This window comes from Phyllosticta citriasiana (genome assembly GCF_038021145.1).
Source record: "Phyllosticta citriasiana strain CBS 120426 chromosome Unknown IWZ02scaffold_8, whole genome shotgun sequence".
In the NCBI taxonomy this organism is placed as follows: Eukaryota; Fungi; Ascomycota; class Dothideomycetes; order Botryosphaeriales; family Phyllostictaceae; genus Phyllosticta; species Phyllosticta citriasiana.
In genome coordinates this window covers 1,550,827-1,569,190 of record NW_027117285.1, presented here as the reverse complement: position 1 = coordinate 1,569,190, position 18,364 = coordinate 1,550,827, and the positions used below count along the sequence as shown (strand labels likewise).

At 54.4% G+C, this 18,364-nt stretch overlaps 8 protein-coding genes across 8 annotated transcripts; 5 read left to right on the top strand and 3 right to left on the bottom strand.

The window, feature by feature from the left end:
- Window positions 1-174: 174 nt before the first annotated feature.
- On the top strand, window positions 175-825 carry IWZ02DRAFT_491653 (ribonuclease H-like domain-containing protein; the record flags this gene model as incomplete). Its single annotated transcript, XM_066769763.1, has 2 exons — window positions 175-222; window positions 277-825. 2 exons carry the CDS (start codon window positions 175-177, stop codon window positions 823-825), a joined length of 597 nt encoding a protein of 198 aa, XP_066621933.1.
- Window positions 826-1,074: 249 nt separating this feature from the next.
- IWZ02DRAFT_491652 (uncharacterized protein) lies at window positions 1,075-1,513 on the top strand (the record flags this gene model as incomplete). Its single annotated transcript, XM_066769762.1, has 2 exons — window positions 1,075-1,239; window positions 1,484-1,513. The coding sequence occupies 2 exons, from the start codon at window positions 1,075-1,077 to the stop codon at window positions 1,511-1,513; spliced, it is 195 nt and encodes a 64-aa protein (XP_066621932.1).
- A 102-nt stretch (window positions 1,514-1,615) lies between these two features.
- Window positions 1,616-4,580, bottom strand: IWZ02DRAFT_301099 (phosphofructokinase-domain-containing protein). The gene is made up of 4 exons (XM_066763937.1): window positions 4,530-4,580; window positions 3,228-4,471; window positions 2,268-3,177; window positions 1,616-2,205 (listed from the first exon to the last, which is right to left on the bottom strand). Exons 2-4 carry the CDS (start codon window positions 4,425-4,427, stop codon window positions 2,006-2,008), a joined length of 2,310 nt encoding a protein of 769 aa, XP_066621931.1. The 5' UTR covers window positions 4,428-4,471; window positions 4,530-4,580; the 3' UTR covers window positions 1,616-2,005.
- A 1,366-nt stretch (window positions 4,581-5,946) lies between these two features.
- On the bottom strand, window positions 5,947-9,630 carry IWZ02DRAFT_470361 (OPT oligopeptide transporter protein-domain-containing protein; the record flags this gene model as incomplete). Its single annotated transcript, XM_066768794.1, has 19 exons — window positions 5,947-6,030; window positions 6,086-6,160; window positions 6,226-6,315; window positions 6,439-6,553; window positions 6,612-6,615; window positions 6,696-6,725; window positions 6,804-6,853; window positions 6,942-7,118; window positions 7,204-7,278; window positions 7,351-7,451; window positions 7,519-7,598; window positions 7,677-8,257; window positions 8,324-8,399; window positions 8,477-8,674; window positions 8,732-8,893; window positions 8,952-9,075; window positions 9,156-9,383; window positions 9,445-9,523; window positions 9,605-9,630. 19 exons carry the CDS (start codon window positions 9,628-9,630, stop codon window positions 5,947-5,949), a joined length of 2,355 nt encoding a protein of 784 aa, XP_066621930.1.
- A 2,074-nt stretch (window positions 9,631-11,704) lies between these two features.
- Window positions 11,705-12,883, bottom strand: IWZ02DRAFT_300994 (uncharacterized protein). Its single transcript, XM_066763935.1, has 2 exons — window positions 12,293-12,883; window positions 11,705-12,201 (listed from the first exon to the last, which is right to left on the bottom strand). Exons 1-2 carry the CDS (start codon window positions 12,749-12,751, stop codon window positions 11,785-11,787), a joined length of 876 nt encoding a protein of 291 aa, XP_066621929.1. The 5' UTR covers window positions 12,752-12,883; the 3' UTR covers window positions 11,705-11,784.
- A 512-nt stretch (window positions 12,884-13,395) lies between these two features.
- On the top strand, window positions 13,396-14,843 carry IWZ02DRAFT_300752 (uncharacterized protein). The gene is made up of 3 exons (XM_066763934.1): window positions 13,396-13,766; window positions 13,823-14,250; window positions 14,303-14,843. Exons 1-3 carry the CDS (start codon window positions 13,693-13,695, stop codon window positions 14,821-14,823), a joined length of 1,023 nt encoding a protein of 340 aa, XP_066621928.1. The 5' UTR covers window positions 13,396-13,692; the 3' UTR covers window positions 14,824-14,843.
- A 764-nt stretch (window positions 14,844-15,607) lies between these two features.
- Window positions 15,608-16,297, top strand: IWZ02DRAFT_434218 (uncharacterized protein; the record flags this gene model as incomplete). The annotated part of the gene is made up of 4 exons (XM_066766344.1): window positions 15,608-15,826; window positions 15,890-15,961; window positions 16,022-16,123; window positions 16,181-16,297. The coding sequence occupies 4 exons, from the start codon at window positions 15,608-15,610 to the stop codon at window positions 16,295-16,297; spliced, it is 510 nt and encodes a 169-aa protein (XP_066621927.1).
- A 1,164-nt stretch (window positions 16,298-17,461) lies between these two features.
- On the top strand, window positions 17,462-17,917 carry IWZ02DRAFT_380211 (TVP18/Calcium channel flower; the record flags this gene model as incomplete). The annotated part of the gene is made up of 2 exons (XM_066765093.1): window positions 17,462-17,556; window positions 17,617-17,917. Coding segments are annotated over 2 exons (396 nt in total), but the record flags the coding sequence as incomplete, so codon positions are not given.
- Between the last annotated feature and the right edge of the window lie 447 nt (window positions 17,918-18,364).

Genomic DNA, 18,364 nt, shown 5'->3' with positions numbered 1-18,364 from the left:
CGCGTTTTGCCAAGGCGTCGGAGCGCGTTAAATGTGGCAGGGATTAGGATCCAGCCGACCCAACCAGACTGACCATCCATGTTACTGCGCACCTTGCATCTCGCCCACCTGAGACCGACACGGCATTTCTTTACGACTTTTAGGTCCCAGCTGTTCAGAACCTATTGCTCAGCCATGCCGGAGCAAGTTTCCAGAGAGCCTCTGGTCTGGATCGACTGCGAGGTACGCCTCACAAATCATTCCACCTTACTCTTGCTGGAGCTCACCAAATCTCAGATGACTGGTCTCGATTACGACAATGACACGATCATGTCGATTGCTTGCTTCGTCACCGACTACGATCTCAATCTGCTCGACGACAAAGGCTACGAGGCAATAATCCACCACGAAAAGGAAGCCCTCGATAAGATGGACGCATGGTGCACCAAGACCCACGAAAAGTCCGGCCTCACTGCTGCCACAATGGCTTCCACGACCACCGCCGAAGACGCTGCAGAGGGCATGCTAGCATACATCAAACAATTCGCGCCCCAGCCGAAGAAGGCGCTGCTCGCGGGAAACACGGTCCATGCCGACAGGGCGTTTCTGAGAAAGGAGCCATACAAAAAGGTGACCAAACACCTCCACCACCGCATCCTTGATGTCAGCGCTCTCAAAGAGGCTGCGAGAAGATGGGCACCTGTGGAGGTCATCAAGACGTCACCGCAGAAACGCGCGCTGCATGAGGCCCGGTCAGACATTCTCGAGAGCATTGCGGAGGCCAAATTCTACCGTGACGTCTTTTTCAGACCCAGTAAAATCGTCGATACCAATCAAGAGTTTTGATTTCAACCTACAAACTGAGTGTGTCGTCGAGTCTCCCAAACCACCCAACTTCCCCTTCTGGACACCGCTAGCGCTGTTTCTCGCCGCGGCACTACCAGCCAACGACGTGCCTACTTTGATGCTGCGAAAGAGTCATATCCTGTACACCCAACACATGTAATCATCTCACAAAAAGCCCTGCTCGATTGTGACCACCACCATCATTGCAGCGCTCCAAGAAGACGACCGAGACCCCAGCCAACGCAAAATATGGCCGACGACTACAGCAAAATCGTCTACTTCTTCCGCGAGTATGAGGAACCCTACGGCTTCTTATCGCAATGGTACGAGCGGACGTTTGTCGTTGACGGCACGCCATACAAGTGCGCCGAGATGTGGATGATGGCGCAAAAATCTGCATGCTTTGGTGACGAGGTACGCAACATCACCGACGACCCTCCCTCTCCTTACCTGGTCTTTCTCTGTCTTCTTCCATTTGCTCTCCCGTTGTTCTGCTGAACGAGAGCTGACCCAATAGTCTGGAGAGAATGAGATGAGAAATAGACGGGGATCTGTCGTGGGAAGACTTGAATATACAAAATCTTCACATCAATTGCTGTAAGTCCAAAGCAGAATGTCCCAAGGGTCTAATGAATTGAGCGTTGACAGGTTTTGACAGGGAGAGGGTACCATAGGTCCAAGTGTCTGAGGGCCCAAGGGAACAGGCCCTCAACCAGAGTTGGAGTAACGTGCATCGATGGCAGCAAGTCCAAAGCAGAATCTCGTACGGTACATGGCTTAAGGGTCAGGTGATGGGGTGTGGATGACAGACAGGCCTTCAATCAAAGTCGAGCAGAAGTGGGTCGACCAAAATTGAAACAATGTGCATTGATGGCAGCAACGCCAAAGCAGATCTCGCACAGGGCCCAAAGATTGAGCGAAGGGACATGATGACAGAATGATAAAGGGCCCGAATCGTGAATGACCGGGTGTGGAAAATTGACTGAGCGACAACAAAACAGCAGCACGGAATTTCAGCAGAAGTAAACTATCAAAGTTGGAGTTCATCTATCATGTTCTCATTCCCGTAAATCTTTTGGCTATTAAGAGATGTGGGCATACGCTCCCATGCGCCTTGCCATGACGCCAACAAAAGGCAGAAGAAGTTGAGAGGCATCCGTCAGAAATATACGCACTACCCCTACTCAGGCTTGGGCCTGCCACTGAGCGTGTTGATGAGGTCCTCAAGACCCAGCCAGAACTCGTTCTTGGGACGACGGTTCTTCCAGTCAGTGTCCTCAGCCTCGACCTTGGCCATCGGAGAGAACTTGACCTTGGCACCGACGATGCCAATGACGACTGCGCTCATTGGGTCGTTGGAGATCTCCTCAGGGGATTTGCCTAGACGAATTGTGTTAGCATTCTTTGCACCATCCGAAAGACTACCCAAAAATGATGCTCACCTGCAAAGCTCTCCAGGTGCTGCATGCTCCTGAAACCAAACCTGGTAGCCCTCATCCTGTCCATGGGCGAGGGCTTACCACCCTGCTGGAAGTGGCCCGGCACACCGTGGCGCGACTCAAAGCGGCCCTTGCCCTCCTCTCGGATAATGTCGGCAATGAGCTCAGTGCTGTACGTCTCAGAGGCCTTTTCGTTGCGCAGGATAATCTTTCCGCCTCCGCTGTTGCCCTTGTCCTTGGCAAAGCTCTGGCGGAGGAACTCAATGTCGTGGGAAAGCATCTTCAGGTTGATGCCCTTTTCAGGGGTATAGACAGCGAGAGCACCAATGGAGACACCAGCAATGGTGGCAATGTAGCCAGAGGCACCACCCTGGGTCTCAACCACGAAGACGCGACGACGCGACGCAGACGCGGATTGCCTCATGACGTCACAGTACTGGATCAGAGCGTTCAAGCAAGTATCACTGCCAAGCGAGTACTCGGTTCCTGGGACATTGTTGGAGACGGTCGCCGGGAGCACGGTCATGGGAATTCTCAGAGCAGCGTAGTACTCTCTAGCCTTCCTCAGCTGGCTCACTGCCGTGAAGGCTTCGAAACCACCAACGACGAACAGAGCCTGAATCTTGTACTGATCGAAAATCTTCGCAACGCCCTCGAGACCACACGCCTCATCGGCAGGGAGACCACGGTTGGTGCCGATTTCTGAGCCACCTCTGCTGACCCAGCCTTCAGCTTCGAGCCACTTGATTTCGTGGACGGCACCGTCGGCATGGTGCCTGCACAAGCCGGGGAAACCGTTCATAAGCGCAACAGGGGTGTGGCCTCTGGCCAAGCAGTACGCTACGGCCGCGCGCGAGGCAGCGTTCATGCCACCAGCTGGGGCTCCAACGTGGATGATACCAACACGCATGCGCTGCCTCATTGTCAGCTCTCGTCCTAACTTGGGTTTGAAAGTGTTCTTACCTGGTTCTCGGGCGCAAGAGTGTGAGGAAGCTTGGCAGAGGTAGTGGTTTGGTAAGCGTTGTAGTACTCGGCAAACTCATGGTCGCGCAGTCCCATGGCCTTTTCAAAGTCCTTGGCCTTGATGGCTTCGGCGACCGACTGAGTCTGCTTGACAGCTTCCATCAGAGGGCGACGGCAAATCTTGTTCTCTACGATGCAGATGACCGGGCTTGGGGTATCAGGGGTAGCCTCCAAGACGGCGTTGACGGCCTCGGCACCCTGCTGCGTGGCGAGTATACGGTCGTAGGCGCAGGCCTCTCCACCTCTCTGAACGTGTCCGAGAGTGGTGATTCTCGTATCAAGCTTGAGCTTGTTGGCCAACAGGTCCTTGACGATTGTGGGGGTGATGGGCTTGAGGTTGCTGTCGTGAGCACCTTCGGCAACAATGACCATGGTCTTTCTCTTGCCCTCGTCACGATGCTTGGTGACAATCTTGGACATTTCCTCCTCCCAGTTCTCTCCAGGCGGCTTCTCCGGAATGAAGACAAAGTCGGCACCGCTGGCAACGCCAGCCATGAGGGCCAGCCAGCCGCAGTGTCTGCCCATGACTTCGATGACAAAGGCTCTCTGGTGGGAGGTGGCAGTCGAGTCGAGCTTGTCGATGGCCTCGCAAATGACGCCGAGAGAGGTGTAGGCGCCAATGGTGGCATCGGTGCCAGCCAGGTCATTGTCGATGGAGCCAACGAGACCGACAATGTTGAGGTGTCTGAAGGGCTTGACTTGGTCTTCGGTGAGCTCCTTCTTCTCGACGAGCTCGTCCATCAGGCTGGGCCATTCGGATCGGAAGAGGTCGGCACCAGTGAGACTGCCGTCACCGCCGCAAATGACGAGGGCGTCAATTCCCTTGAGAATCATGTTCTTGGCAGCCTTGAGACGGCCGGGCCTCTCGCGGAAGGCAGCGCAGCGAGCAGTACCGATCAGAGTGCCGCCCTCCGAGAGCCAGCCACGGACATCCTCCCACTTCATAGCTCTTATCATGTCGCCGCCCTGGACCAGACCTTCGTAACCTTCGTAAATGGCGTATGGCTCGCAGCCCTGGGCGAGGGCCATGCGGACGACAGCTCGGACGGCACCGTTCATACCAGGAGCATCACCGCCAGAGGTCATGACACCAATGCGGCGCTGCTTGCCCTCGAGGGGCGGGGGAGGTTCGACGGGCATATTGGATGAGGTGAAATTGGGAAAAGAAAAGGCCGTTGGGGTATCTAGAGGATGTGAGAGAGAAGAAGAATTAGAACAACGAGGCAGAGGGGTGAGAGGTACGATAGCTAGGGAGGTGAAGAGGAGCTTTGTGTCGCGGGAGGGCGCTGAAGTCACACTGTTTTCTGTCTTGCTGGTGCCCCACGTTCAACGTCATAAATGACGGCCCGACAGGGTTCAACGCTTACTCAACACAACGTTTTACAAGCGCTGCATTCCATCCGCTCTGCTCCCTCTGCATCAAATGCTTGCCTTCTTGCTGCGCTCTACTGCATTTCTTTCGTCCACAGCTGCTACTGATTGAGCCTGTCCATCAAACTTTTCACCGTCCGTCCCTGACCGCTGAGCCGACTTGAAACGGCGCGCCTAGCGAAGAAAGCGTACCAGACTGCCTCAACCAACAAGTGGAATCCATCCAGCGTAATGAAACACAGTCTTGAGCTGCACGACACATGTCTCGCGCCTTCTCGTGATGAGCTGACTTGGGTCTCTTTGTGTGGCTGTTGCCGGCAGCAACAGCGCACCACCTCACGCCGAGACTCCACAGCTCATCTCGATGCCCTCCGTCGACCGTTTTGTTACGACGTGCAGCTCTTGACGCTGGCAGCTTGGCGTCGTATGAGCAAGCCGAAGCTGCCGCCAATGCCTTGCTAGCATGCTCGCAGACTGTTCTGCTGCTCATTGACGCAGAAACTTCCATCGGACTCCGACAACGCCTGGCGCTCCTCTCCGATGCCATCCGGCCCAGTCTCCAGCTCCCCGGACCTACATCACCTGACATTATGAACTGACCTTTGCGCCTGCAATATCAACCTGTCAGTCTGCTGTGCAACCCTCGTGCAGGAGGCTATGCACATCAGCCGCCGTTCGACGACGAAGTCTCATTACGGACCTGCAGCGCCGCCGATTCTCCGATGACATTTTGATAGGCCACTTGGAGCTCGCCGCTCATCTTTGCCTTGCGCATCATCTGGATCGACATGCCTGCATCAACGGAACATCCAGCAGCGACTTTGTTGACCTCTCCGACCTCTGTATTTTTCTCCGTGCTCCATCACGCCAAGTTATCGGTCAATTGCTGCCGCACGCAGCCAGGCTCCCATGCAGACTCCGTCCTCTGCGGAGCGGATAGAAAAAAAAATCCCCGTGGCTCTCAACGCCCTCCGATACCGCGCAGGATCATTGCAAGATTTCGGAGTGTTCAATTCACAGAACGTCGATTTTGTGAAGACCATTATGCTTCGCCAAGACTATCTCTCAACAGCGAAGTTTGGCGGAATGCAACTCACAATAGGCACAACCACATTGTTGCCAGGAGCCAAAGCAGACTAACATTCCTGGCGGATACGGAGGTATCCAAAAAGATTCTTGGTATTTCGAGAAAACCAACAAATATACTCCAGTACTAATGCCTATTTGAGAAAAACAAAACCAACCCCATCGATCCCCCCGTTTCTCTTCCCCTCGTATCATTCTTGTCTCAAAACTCACCTAGCTGCGGCCCAAACGTTCCGCCCGGCCCCAGCGGCTTCAACACGCAAGGGCTCCTTGGATTCTCGCAGCCCTCGCGCGAGACATGATTACCCCACCATGAGTCGAGCAGCGCAACGCCCGGGTACTGCAGGGGCGAAGAAGGTGACTATGGCGGAGATGGCGACGCCGGCGCTGAGCGCGGCGGACGTAACGTAGTTGTACTGGAGACACGGTGAGTGGCTGACGAGCGTGAAGAGTAGGAGGTGGATTGTGAAAGTTGACGTACCTTGCTCCCAAGGCCCAAGAAGCGCGTCTTGAGGTACACCATTGACAGCCAGGCGATGGGGCCGCGTGGCCAGTAGTAACTTAGATTGTACTGTGAGCGCCGGATCAGCATCTGGACCTCTGCCATCTCTTCACCCGCTCATCGAACAATCACAACGATTTGTCGATGACCAACAGTTCGTCTACCATACTTAGATTGGGAGATCAGACTTACCGGTGCCCATTTCGTCGCGCCGTTCAGCAGCACCACGATGTTGACGTAGCGCAGCCACTTGCGGGCGGAATATCTGCGCTGGATGGAAAAAAAAAAAAAAAAAAAAAAAAACCGACTGTTTTCGTCAGCACCGCAGCCTCATAGCGTTTTCCGCAGACGCCTAGCCAGCCTACCAAACTTACCAAAAGGTAAAACGAAGCCGATCGGAAAGACAAACAGCAAAGTTCTGTATTATCCATTTTTGCCGAAGAGCTTACGCGGGCCAATGGTGCCCCAAATGATGGTTGCTTCGCAGTGGAGGAATGAGGTCAGCAGAGACCCCGGAAGCAAAGCGGACATCAGGGGAAAGAAAGGGGTCCGCACACCAGTAAAAAACGTATTGATATTCGGACACGTAAAGCCGCTTTTCTGGTCCCTAAAATACACCCACAAAATCAGTCCATGATTCGTTTCCCTCGGTTCTCGCTCAAAACCAGCTTCCTGTATCGTTCGGGAATACACACTCTCGACACACGTTCGGGATGCCGCGCATCTGGAAATTCATCACGGCGGTGCAGACAAAAGTCGACGCGACGCAGGCAACTAGCTGCGCCGCAAAGACGGTCCGCGGCGGCAGCTTGACATAGTGCGCCAGCTTGAGCGAGTGCGAGAAGTGCAGGGCATGGGCGCAGGTGATGCAGCTGGTGGGGCGCGGTGTCAGTGAGACAAATAATTAGGGGGTAGGTGGCAAGGAGGACAGGGTGGAACTGGACGGGTTGAGCTGACCCAAAGCCTTTGAAGTAATTGACGGCCAGCGCGTTACCGCTGACAATCGAGCCGCCGATGAACTCGGCGAGGACGCTGCAGCGACGATGCGTCAGTGGATGATTTTGTCGTTTGTTTGGGGCGGAAGCGGGAGGAGTGAGTGCTCACAAGAGCCACACTTGCATGCCCGTCACGGCTTGTATGATGCCAATCGGAATGACGAAGACGAGGCATAAGATGACGCCGTAGAAGATATCGGCGGGAGAGGTCTGTCCGCGCACTCAGTCAGTCACATCTGTACAACGAACGGGTCGACTGGAATGGAGCAGCACTTACGTAGGTGGGCCACCCGGTGATGCCGCCGACGGCACACGCAATGGCGAAGACGAGGACGGTCACGTACCACCGATTCGGCGCTGGAACAGCACACGTCAGTCAGACCAATTCTCTCGCCGCCAAAGCCATCGACGCGGGCACAAGAGCGTCAGACACACCCTCCGGATACGCCGCCATCAAGCGGTTATGCACATCCTTATAGAACCCCTCCGTCTTACGGGCGCGCAACCCCCTTAACCGCTGCCAAATCTCATGGCGATGATACAAAAAGGCATGCGAAATCGTAGCAGCATACAGCGCAAAATACATCATAAAATTAAAGAGATAACCCGCGCCCAAATACGTCGGCGAATACGCAGCAAACTTCTCGGCATCAAACACGCCGCGCGCATCAACAGCGCGCGAGACATTATAGTGGCGACCAAAGCGGTCAAAGACGCGCTGCGAATTGATGGGCAGGTGCGCCGTGTGGAACGCGTTGGCGTACCACAGCGCCAGCACGCCGAAGCTGGACACGAACATGCCGAGGAAGCCGTTCATGCTGTTGAAGAAGGGGACCACGAGGGGTGAGGTGTAGTGGATGGATAGAATGTTCCAGTCAAAGGTTGGTAAAGGGTTGAAGCCTGGCCCGTTGCGCATGCCTGTGATGGCGTTTAGGTGGATTGAGTGGGGTGCGATCCAGGTTGGCCAGTTGAAGAAGCTGAGGGCTTGGATCAGGTAGTTGGGGAGCCAGAAGTAGCTGTGGTGTGTTAGGTAGGTGTGAGATGTTTTTGTCAAATGGGGGAGTCTGGGCATATGTACGTACATGAACATGCCAACGAATACAACCGTGAACCATCGCAGCCGCGAGGCAGTATAGATCCGCTTCTTGGGCCCGACGACTGGTGTGGATTACCGGCTGGAAACACGGTTAGCTGCACTTCTCTCATCAACAAGAAGGACACGGGCAGCGCCAAACCACTGTGGAAAGACTCGTTCAGCGCTATCGCCACCAACGACGTCGGCCAGACGCAGTATGTCGGGTAGACCAAGAAGCGCCTAAGGAACCCGGCGATGCCGTAGCCCATGAAGTTCGTCACGAGCGCGACGAGAACCTGGTATCTGAATTGCCCTGCGTATCCCTGATTGAAGTACTGCGGGAGATATTGCGAAAAGACTGGGTTGAAAGGCGTCAGCTTGCGAATTCCAACGAGAGAAGACTGGCGCGCCTTACCAATGAATGTGGTGTAAGGTACATCAAGAGCATTCGAAGCCATGATGGCTATCAGCATGTGCTCTTTTTTAATGAACGGCCCCGGATTCAGGCTGACATGTTTGCCAAACACAGTGAACGTCCGACCAGGAAGGTATTTCGCGGCCGCCTTTCCCATTGGCCCTAGAAGAGCATCTTAGCCCAAGTCCTGTCGCGTTGTGTGGAGTCTCAAGCCGCTTACGAGCCAGCAACTGAGCGACATTGGCCTCAATCGCTATCGACGGCTGCCGGATATCAAACAGCGAATTAATAGCCGCGCCAACAACGACGAGGAACAGCCCAATGACCCACGCACGAACGGTCGACTGCGGCGCAATAACAGTGTCAGAACCCTCAATCAATCCAACAAGGGATGGGGGAGTTGAATTCGAACATTCGAACTCACACACGGAATGGTCGGGTCACCCGTATTGCTGACGACGGCCCTGACCTCCGCGTACGGGCTACCGTTCGTGATCAACGCCGCCTCGATCTTCATCTCGTGCATGAGCATGGAGTGGCTTTGCGGCTGCGCAAATACGTCGTCGTTGGACAGGAAGGCGCGCACTTTGTCCAGCACTTCGCCTGGGAAGTTGGGGTCCATCTCGTGCATGCGGAGCACGTTTTCTAGAATCTGTGATGGGTGCGCGTGAGGAGGGGGTTTGCTTGTGGTTCGCTGATAGGGGATTTGTTACGTCTTTGGTTTCTTGCAGCGTTAGGTTGCTGGCGAATTCTTCGGCGATGTTGAGCGTGTCGTCTGTTAATCCAAGGTCCCTGTATCCGCCCGAAATTTCTTGTTTTAGCTCCTGTTTGCTTCGTGATTGAAGAGATGGGGTGGAATTGAATGCCACGTACAACTCGATTTTTCCTGGAGCTGCCATCTCATTTTGCCCGATCTGGAATCAATCGTGTAAGCTTCCTTTCTTGAGATCCCTTGACAAAACCCGCCACGAAGACTCTCTACAGCTTCGTTCTGCCGAATCATACATACGTGTGAAGCCTTTTCCCCGGTCACCGATGCGTCCACACTTTCTGGTTTTGTTCTCGTCGACGCGGCACGTAGTATGGGATCCATATCATCAGCAGAAGAAATAGAAGGTCCACTGGCCGAAGACGGCCGTGCTATTCTCTCAGCCATGAAATTCGTCATGGAGGAGCAGAGTGAAGAAGCTTTTCCAACCACAATTGACTCTCATGGACGAACAAGAGACAAAATTGAAGCAAGGCCCAAAAAGGAGTAAGTGGTGTTCGTGACAGATGGTCAGGATGCCCCTCCATCTTTTAACGCGCACGCCGTCGAGGTACTCGCTATGCTCAAGCTTGGCATGACCCACTAGACGTGGGATGATGGTCTGAGGGTCCGGGCTAACAACAGCCGCAGTAGTCTGGATGGTGATAGGCGCCGGGAGCAAAGGGGACCGGCTGTACTGTGAGGGCGCACGTGCAGACATGCCGTCAACAAGGGCCGTTGTCTGTCTCTTTCTAGAACAGTGGTCGCCGACAAGGGCGGCCCTTCGCGTGAATAGTTCTCGTTTAGTATGCTAGCTCAGACAACCGTTGTTGCTAGCAGAACTTCATCTAGCCGAAAGAGCTGCTGGACATTAATTTTGGACGTTGAGACCGACTGCTGCTCTTCTTTGACCTGATCTGCTCTGCTCTGCATCACACGCACACACGTGCGTCGGGGCGAACGGCAACAGTTGCAGGAAACGCGCTAGCGTGCTTTGGTGAATATCAAGGCTTGTTCTCGACAGCTCACAACACTAACTTTACTGCGAGGCACGGCACGAGATTTGAGAGAGGTAAGGTAGGCTGGTAATACGGCTGAGATGCGAATACAATACGCCACGGGAAGTGGAGGAGGACGCTGGCCAACGAGCGGATTGGTGTACGAGGACAAAATCTTCCTTTGGCCATTTCGAGAAACGACAAACTTCTGCTCCGAGGATCTTGCGCATCTGATGCTCTTAACAAGCCATGGCGATGATGCAACAACAGCTAGGGGAATTGCATGAAGCAGGACGAAGCAAAATCAAGAGCACCAGCGTAGACGACAAGTTAAGAGACAGCAAAAGCCTCCTCAATTGACACCCCATACAGACAGACTGCAGCAAACGAAGATGCGGGGTAGAAACAAATGCCCAGGTCACAACGACTTACCAACGTAACTTTCCCTCCATCCACCTAACCACCATGCTCCCTCGTCCTTCCCGCGCATAGCGTCCTGCCACGCCAACCGCATGCGGCATCAGCCAACGTCGCGACGGTAGAGGCGAGCGGCAAAAGTGATGCGAGACCGACGCCTGCGCCTCAACACCAAGGTTTGCAGACCGGTAATGTAGTGCTGGCTCGCTCAGCCACACTGGGCGGCGGGCTGGCTGTTGCTGCTGCGCCTGGTTAGCGATGTGGACGCAGTGGCTTGTCGCGTCAATTCGGACGGAGATAGGAGTGGACTCCACCGCATGGTATCGTTGACGACGGATGTTGACGCATTGTGGCTGTGTGGGTGTATTCTCGGAGTTTGGCTGTTGTGGATATCACTTTAAGGATGGATAAGAAAACCGGTGCCTGGGAAGAGTGGAGCACTGTTGACCGATGGTCGGACGGGCTGTTCGATTGTTTTCTTACTGAAGACGTTCCTTGCGCACTGCGTCGCCATGGTAGGTGTGAATGATCAATGGCATCAGAGAAAAACCGTCAAGATATCCGCTCGGGTCTTTTTTCTGAGCTCGCTCCAACTCCAACGCCAGATCGGGGCCTTATATCCGCAAGAACTATACTGCAATCTTCCCCACCCATCTCCGCAACTCTTTTCGCTGACGTCGTTGTGGAGATGGATCATCATCCGATCAGGAACAACCTGGACAAATTTTTGACAGGATAAAGAACCATGAAGGAGGAAAAGTGAAGATTTTCACACATGGAAAGACAAGATGGCACAAGAAAGCCGAAAGAGAGAAAGGCAATTGCCCCAACATGCTCGCTTATGCAATTTTTTTTGATTCATTCAAAACACCGTGGCGACAAGACCAAATTCAAATCAGCGAACCTTTTCCCACCATCGCGACCTTGTGCTCCATCCATTCCAAGACATTCGCGATGATGCCTTCCTCAATGCTGGCGGTGCAATTACCCATCTCGACATGCTGCACCAGGGCATGGAACCTGGCAAACTTGGAGCCGCAGCCCAGACCGGGGCACATGAAAGGTTTGGGGTTCTCATGGCCATAGACGCTCGAGAGGTCGATGCCTAGCCTGAGGTCTTCGCGGTAGGCCTGGTCAACGTAGGCCCACGAGGGATAAAACGAGGCAGCGATGGAGTTGAGTTGGAAGGAGTCGATGCCTGATGGGCAATTGCCCTGCTCGAGATGGAGGAGCACGTCGCAGACGCGGGGCAAGGGCTTGGAGCAGGCCCAGCAGGGAATGTTGTGGGGCCTGTGCTGAATCATGTGCTGTCGTGGAAAAAGGCTGTTTAGTGCACGAGTAGCCAGGGGTTGTTCAAGGGGTGAGTGGAGATCAGATCTTTGGAAGCGGAAAACATACCTGCTCCACCTCATTTTCGTCGTTATGGTGCTGCTGGCACTCTGAGCATGCAAAAGCCTCGTCAAGGTGCTTCATGTAGACCTTGAAGTCGACAAAGACCTGCAGGCAACCTCGGCACGAATGGAACTCGTGAGCGACCAGGTAGTGTTGGAGCAGCTGTTCAATACTTTCGCCGTCAAAGGTGCAGCGCTGGCCATTAGCATGCAGAGCCAGGCAGATGAAATGATTGGGCGAGTCCTCCCAGTGTTGCTCTCGGGATGAGCGACTGCCAAACATGCGCTTGCACCGCTTACATTCGAAGGCATCGAAGACGGATTCGAGTTTGGGCCCGCCAACCGTCGAGCCCGCAGAAAAGTCGAGATTGAAGTACGGCGAAGAGTATTCTGCGGGATAATTGCCCAAGTATGGAGGAGCTGGAGAGGAAATCGACGGCAATGACGCTGATTCGACGGCGAACATGGTGAATGCGAGCTGTCCACGTGTTGGATCGGAATTGAAGCTTTGGACGGCTGAACAAGACGATGGGAGACGGGATTGAATTCTTGAGCTTTGAATCTGACCGTGCCCTCTTGGTGCAAGGGAAGCAAGACTGCAGAGCTGCAGGTCTCGACCTTACCTTGTGCTATACTTGGGTTATCGGCCAGTTAGAACGCTCGAAAAGCAGCAGAGAAGACCGACAATTGCAGACGGAGTGGATGAAGCTCAGGGCAGCAAAAGCTGCAAGATGGCCGCCAAAGTGGGTCAATTTTTATCAACTGTGGAGGACGCGCCGAAAAGCCAAAGTCAACGCGACCCCAGCGGAGTGAACCCTTGTCGTGTCGCGCGTCCACTGGGAGACCTGGGGCACCTCCGGTCCGACCAACGTCGCTTCAGGACCATCGTTCTGGCCAACTGAAAAATTGGAGTGTCGAGTCGAGCCCTTGCTTTGCTTTTCAGGTCGTCTGCCATCTGCTCACATATCGCCAGAGCTCAGGGTCGTTGTCGGAACCTGTCAATTGTACGGCAGCAGCTTTGTCGTTCCGCACGTAGTGATACACCTTGAAGTCTGTGTCGACGTCATGGATTGCAGCCCCGGGCCTCCAAGGCCAGGAGTTCCTCTGCCGCGATGGTCTTGAACTTGGTCAAGCTGCCATCATGCGTTCGAGGCCGAGCATCCAGCGAGGTGGAGTTTGCTGTTAAAGGAGACACAGAGCCAAAGAGGTGTATCGCATAAGCACGTCGCGATATTGCGCGTATCGTTAAACTCCGATTAGCCCCACGCGGCATTAGACTAGTTAACCCCGCCCTACGTCAACTCAAAAGCCAACATCTTCCAGAAGCTGGCTCGCCATTGTCAAGCCATTGACTGCCATTAGTCCACTCTCAATTCCAAGTTCTTACTTCCTCCGAAATCTCACACAATGACTCGCGTCTTGCTCACTGGTGGGAGCGGCTTCATTGCTGCCCACGTCCTCGACATTCTCCTCAAGCACGGGTGAGCATTCATAATCATACATCTAGCATGGAAGCTCCCTAACCGCTATTCTCTAGACACTCGGTTGTGACCACCGTTCGTACCCAGCAAAAGGCCGACAAGATTAAGGAAGCCCACCCCACCTACGGCAAGGACAAGCTCGACTTTGCCATTGTCGAAGACATTGCAAAGGAGGATGCTTTCGAAGACGCCGTCAAGTCCGACCCTCCTTTCGAGGCCGTCATCCACACTGCTAGCCCTTTCCACTACAACGTCACGGACCCCATTAAGGACCTCATCAACCCCGCCGTCATTGGCACAACAGGCGTCCTCAAGTCGGTCAAGAAGCATGCGCCGACGGTCAAGAAGATTGTCATTACTTCGTCGTTCGCGGCCATCGTAAACCCATCTAAGGGCAACTGGCCGGAGCACACATATTCCGAGGCAGACTGGAACCCGGCGACGCTGGAGGATGCTACCAAGGACACCATGAACGCATACAGAGGTAAGCACACCCCAGTCGATGGGTCGATGAGCAGATAGTAACGAGGATGCAGTCAGCAAGACGCTCGCGGAAAAGTCAGTCTGGGACTTTGTCGAGAAGGAGAAGCCCAACTTTGTCGCTGCAACCATCAACCCTCCAATGGTGTACGGCCCAGTCGTGCACTACCTCAACTCGCTCGACGCCCTTAACACCTCCAACCAGCGCATCAGAGACGCTATTCTCGGCAAGTGGAAGGACGAGATCCCCGCGACAGGCGGCTTTTGCTGGGTCGACGTCCGCGATGTTGGTCTGGCACATGTCAAGGCCATGGAGCTGCCCGCGGCCGACCAGAAGCGCTTCTTCACCACAGCGGGAGCCTATAGCAACAGGGAGATGGTCGAGGTCATCCGCAAGCACTTTCCAGAGTACCAAGACAAGCTGCCAGGCCCCAACACTCCTGGCGGCGACTACCCGGACGAGGGCTCATTCAAGGTGGACAATTCGCGGTCCAGGACCATCTTGGGCATCCAGTACATTCCATTTGAGGACAGCATAGTAGACACGGTCAAGTCATTGAAGGCGGTTGGTGCTTAGACAGTAGGAAGGTCGAATTGATGGAACAGAATCTTCATGACTACCCTAGATGACGATAATACGATTTGACTTCTCTGCGGGCCGATATCACCCAATACTGTTCCTCTCCCGCAACCATATGGTGACTCGCGAACAAGCGTCTGTCATGGAACTGCTTGGCGAAGTCCACCAATTCTGAGTGGGTCGATTCAGGTTCTAGGAATCTGTCTTTGAATCGCGTTAGCATTTCCGCTTGCTAGAATGATGCGATAGGAATCGAAATGAAGTTGCCGGGTCAGACTGTTGAGCTTGAATAATTTTTTAACTATCATGGATGACTCAAAAGTTATGGTTTGAAGAAAAAACATCATGAGAGAGGCTGTTGAGAAACTTGTGAGAAAGAGCTTACCAAAACGTGTGCTGCTGCTGCTGCTTGTAGGTTAGTGGTGAATTGGTGAGACTTGGACAGCTGCGGTCAGAGAGCGTGATGGCGCTGATTCTGCCATCACGTCGCACTCGGTCTGAATGGCGGTTGAGGAAAAAAAAAATGAGATTTCAGGGTTTCTATAGCTCGGAGCGCGGTGTCGACTTTCTCCGACCATTTCTTGGCGTTTCCAAGCAAGCCTGCCCCAGCCCCACCAAGCAGAGCCCCCCACGACAACAAGCAGATTCCGGCACCAACACCAGCTGCGCAACCTCGACCCTCACCTCCACTTTGTCCTTTATCCTCTCTCTCCAACTCTCAAGGAACCCCCTTGCATTCCAGACAAAATGGCCGGTTCGTTCTTCTCTGCGGAAACGCAAAATGCTGCTGCCTGAGAGCTCGACTGACGGGATCCTGCATAGACTTCCAGAACATTGCGAGTACGCACCCGCCAGCAGAAACAGCAAACAAACCCTCAATCACTTTTCGAGACGATCGACACACAATATTTTGCACCATGCTGACTCATGCGCAGCTCAGTTCGTCCAGTTCTACTACAAGACCTTCGATGAGAACCGCGGCGGTCTCCAGGCGCTCTACGTACGTTGGGCGCTGCTGCATCTTGATCGGGACGAGTGATCGCTGACGCTGTCGATATTGTAGCGCCCTCAATCTATGCTCACCTTCGAGTCCAACGCCGTCCAGGGCACCGAGGGCATCATGGAGAGGCTGACCGTAAGCGAGAAGTCTGCACGCGCTGTCCCCGAATGACTGTCCTGACACTTGAGCTTCAAGAACCTGCCTTTCCAGAAGGTCGTCCACCAGGTCGCCACTCTCGACTCCCAGCCCGCCAGCGAGGATGGCGCCATTCTCGTCCTGGTCACCGGTGCTCTGCTGGTATGTTGATGTCACAATGATGGAAAGGAAGAAACGGTCTGACGTGGTATGCGATAGGTCGACGAGGAGGGGAGGCCCATGAGCTACACTCAGGTCTTCACCCTGCGCCCCGACGGCAACGGCAGCTACTTTGTCTTCAACGACGTGTTCCGTCTCGTCTACCCTGCTGCCTAAGGAATTACACAGATGGCGGTACAGCTGCAGGTGGATTATCAAGTCGAGTTGTATACCTGAGTTGGTGGACATGCGCGACAGCGCTCTTAGGGGGCGTGGTTCCTGAGGGATAGCAAGATGTGGACCTGGCAACCATCCCGAGGGTGTTGATAAATGCTATGATTTGATGCGCGCATAACATGCCACCCCGTCCATGTAGCCGCGCCATGTGCGGGACGGGCGCGGAGCAAGCCGAGAGCGACGGTGAAGCCCTGCGTTGTTTTCTGCCAGGCCTTAGCGCCTGTATTCTGCGTCGCTTTGGGTTGCGAAAAATGAATGGATCCTTGCTCAACGACAGCGGCTGAGGCGGACGCGAGTGCCTCTCATGGCTGAGCTCGAAGGTCGCGGGTGCGGTGCGGGTGCGGTGCGGGTGCCTGTGCCCTGGCGCAGCTGCGGCAGAAGGTGTGGCAGGGTCCTGTCCTGTCCTGTCCTGTCCTGTCCTGTCCACAAAGCTCCATGTCTCCAGACTCACAAGCCTGAAACTCAACACCAACTCGACCAGTTGACCTTTACGCCAGTATAATTCGTCACCGACGCAGAAACCCGCGCCCAGCCCGACACCCTCTCGCTCACGCACAGTCAGTCGTCCAGTTCCGCTGCCCAGCTAGCTTCGTACCGCCGCGAGAGTCTGCGCCAAGCGATCAACCATCGCACGGAGCACGCGCATCCAGACCATACCTGCACTGGCACTGCAGGCAGCCCATCAACCCCACGACCTCGACCGAGACCGGGAGCCGCTGTTTGACGCAGCTAGACAGCCAACATGACATTCAGGGAGGAGCTCAAGTCGAGGAACTTCAGTAAGCTGCGCACGACCGCGGACGCCCGCCGCCCGCCTTGTTTGTTGCTTGAAGCTACGTTGCTGACACGTTGATCAGGTATATACGGCCAATGGTCAGTACACCCTTTTTTTGCGCATGCCTTGCCCGAGTAGCTTGCGTGCTCTGCCGCCGCGCGTGTCGACATTTGGGAGCCTGCGCCGGCGAGTTTGCGTACGGCCAGGGAGGACCCGGTGGCCATACTAGAGCTGGAGCCTACACCATCAGAACACTGAGGATACTTGCGCCGCGCTGGCTGTTGGATGCCGTTGCCGCAGACACTGGATGGTGACGCTGACAGGAACTCAGGACCGGAATTCTTTGTGTGATCCTGTGCTTTGCCATGGGCATTGCCAACATTTTCTCCGGCTTCCCAATCATCGTATTCAGCATCATATGCCTGTGCGTCAATCCGCCCCCCTTCAAACCACGAGGAGAACACGGCTGAATCTGTGATTGCAGAGCTTTCTCGCCCATAATCTTCTTTGTTGAAGTCGCCTTTCTCCTCAAGCTGCCCATCTGGTCAGAAGGCTTCCGCAGCTTCTTCCGCCGCCTGCAGGAGAACTGGCCGCGCATCGTCATGTATCTGGTCATGAGCGTCGTCTTGTGGATCAGCTTGGTCGGCGGCGCCAGCTCCCTGATTGTGCCCGCCATCTTCCTCCTGTTTGCCGGCCTCTTCTACCTGCTGGCGGCGCTCAAGAACCAGGACTTCCAGAGCAGCAAGATTTTGGGCGGGCAGGGCGTCGCTCAGATGATCATATGAGGTCGTCTGAGCTTGGAACAAAAGAAGATGAATAATGGGGTCGTCTTTTTGACGCTGTTTGCATGGGCGAGCTCGCACCGTATCAGGTTATTGCAGGTTGACGTCAGTTGATAATTCTTGTACGCGGCTACTCTCTCAAGTCTTTCTAGGCTCTTCGTCAATGGGACGCAGATGCAGGACGAGAGCATCATTCTGTTGGCACTACCGGGCTTGAACACGTTTTTCCTTTTCTTCTTCCCCCATTGAGGAAATGCACCATCACCACCATCAGGTAGTCTAGTGTTGACACAGTTTACAGGAGTTTGTAGGGTGGGGAGGGAAGAATGCGGAATCAGACGGGTTTTCTTTCCCTTTTTCAACATTTGCTTCGTTTGTATTTCGTGTTTGTCGCTGCTGGTGGTAAATTCGACGCCGTCTTTGTGACGCAAGACGTAATACCGAAGGAGA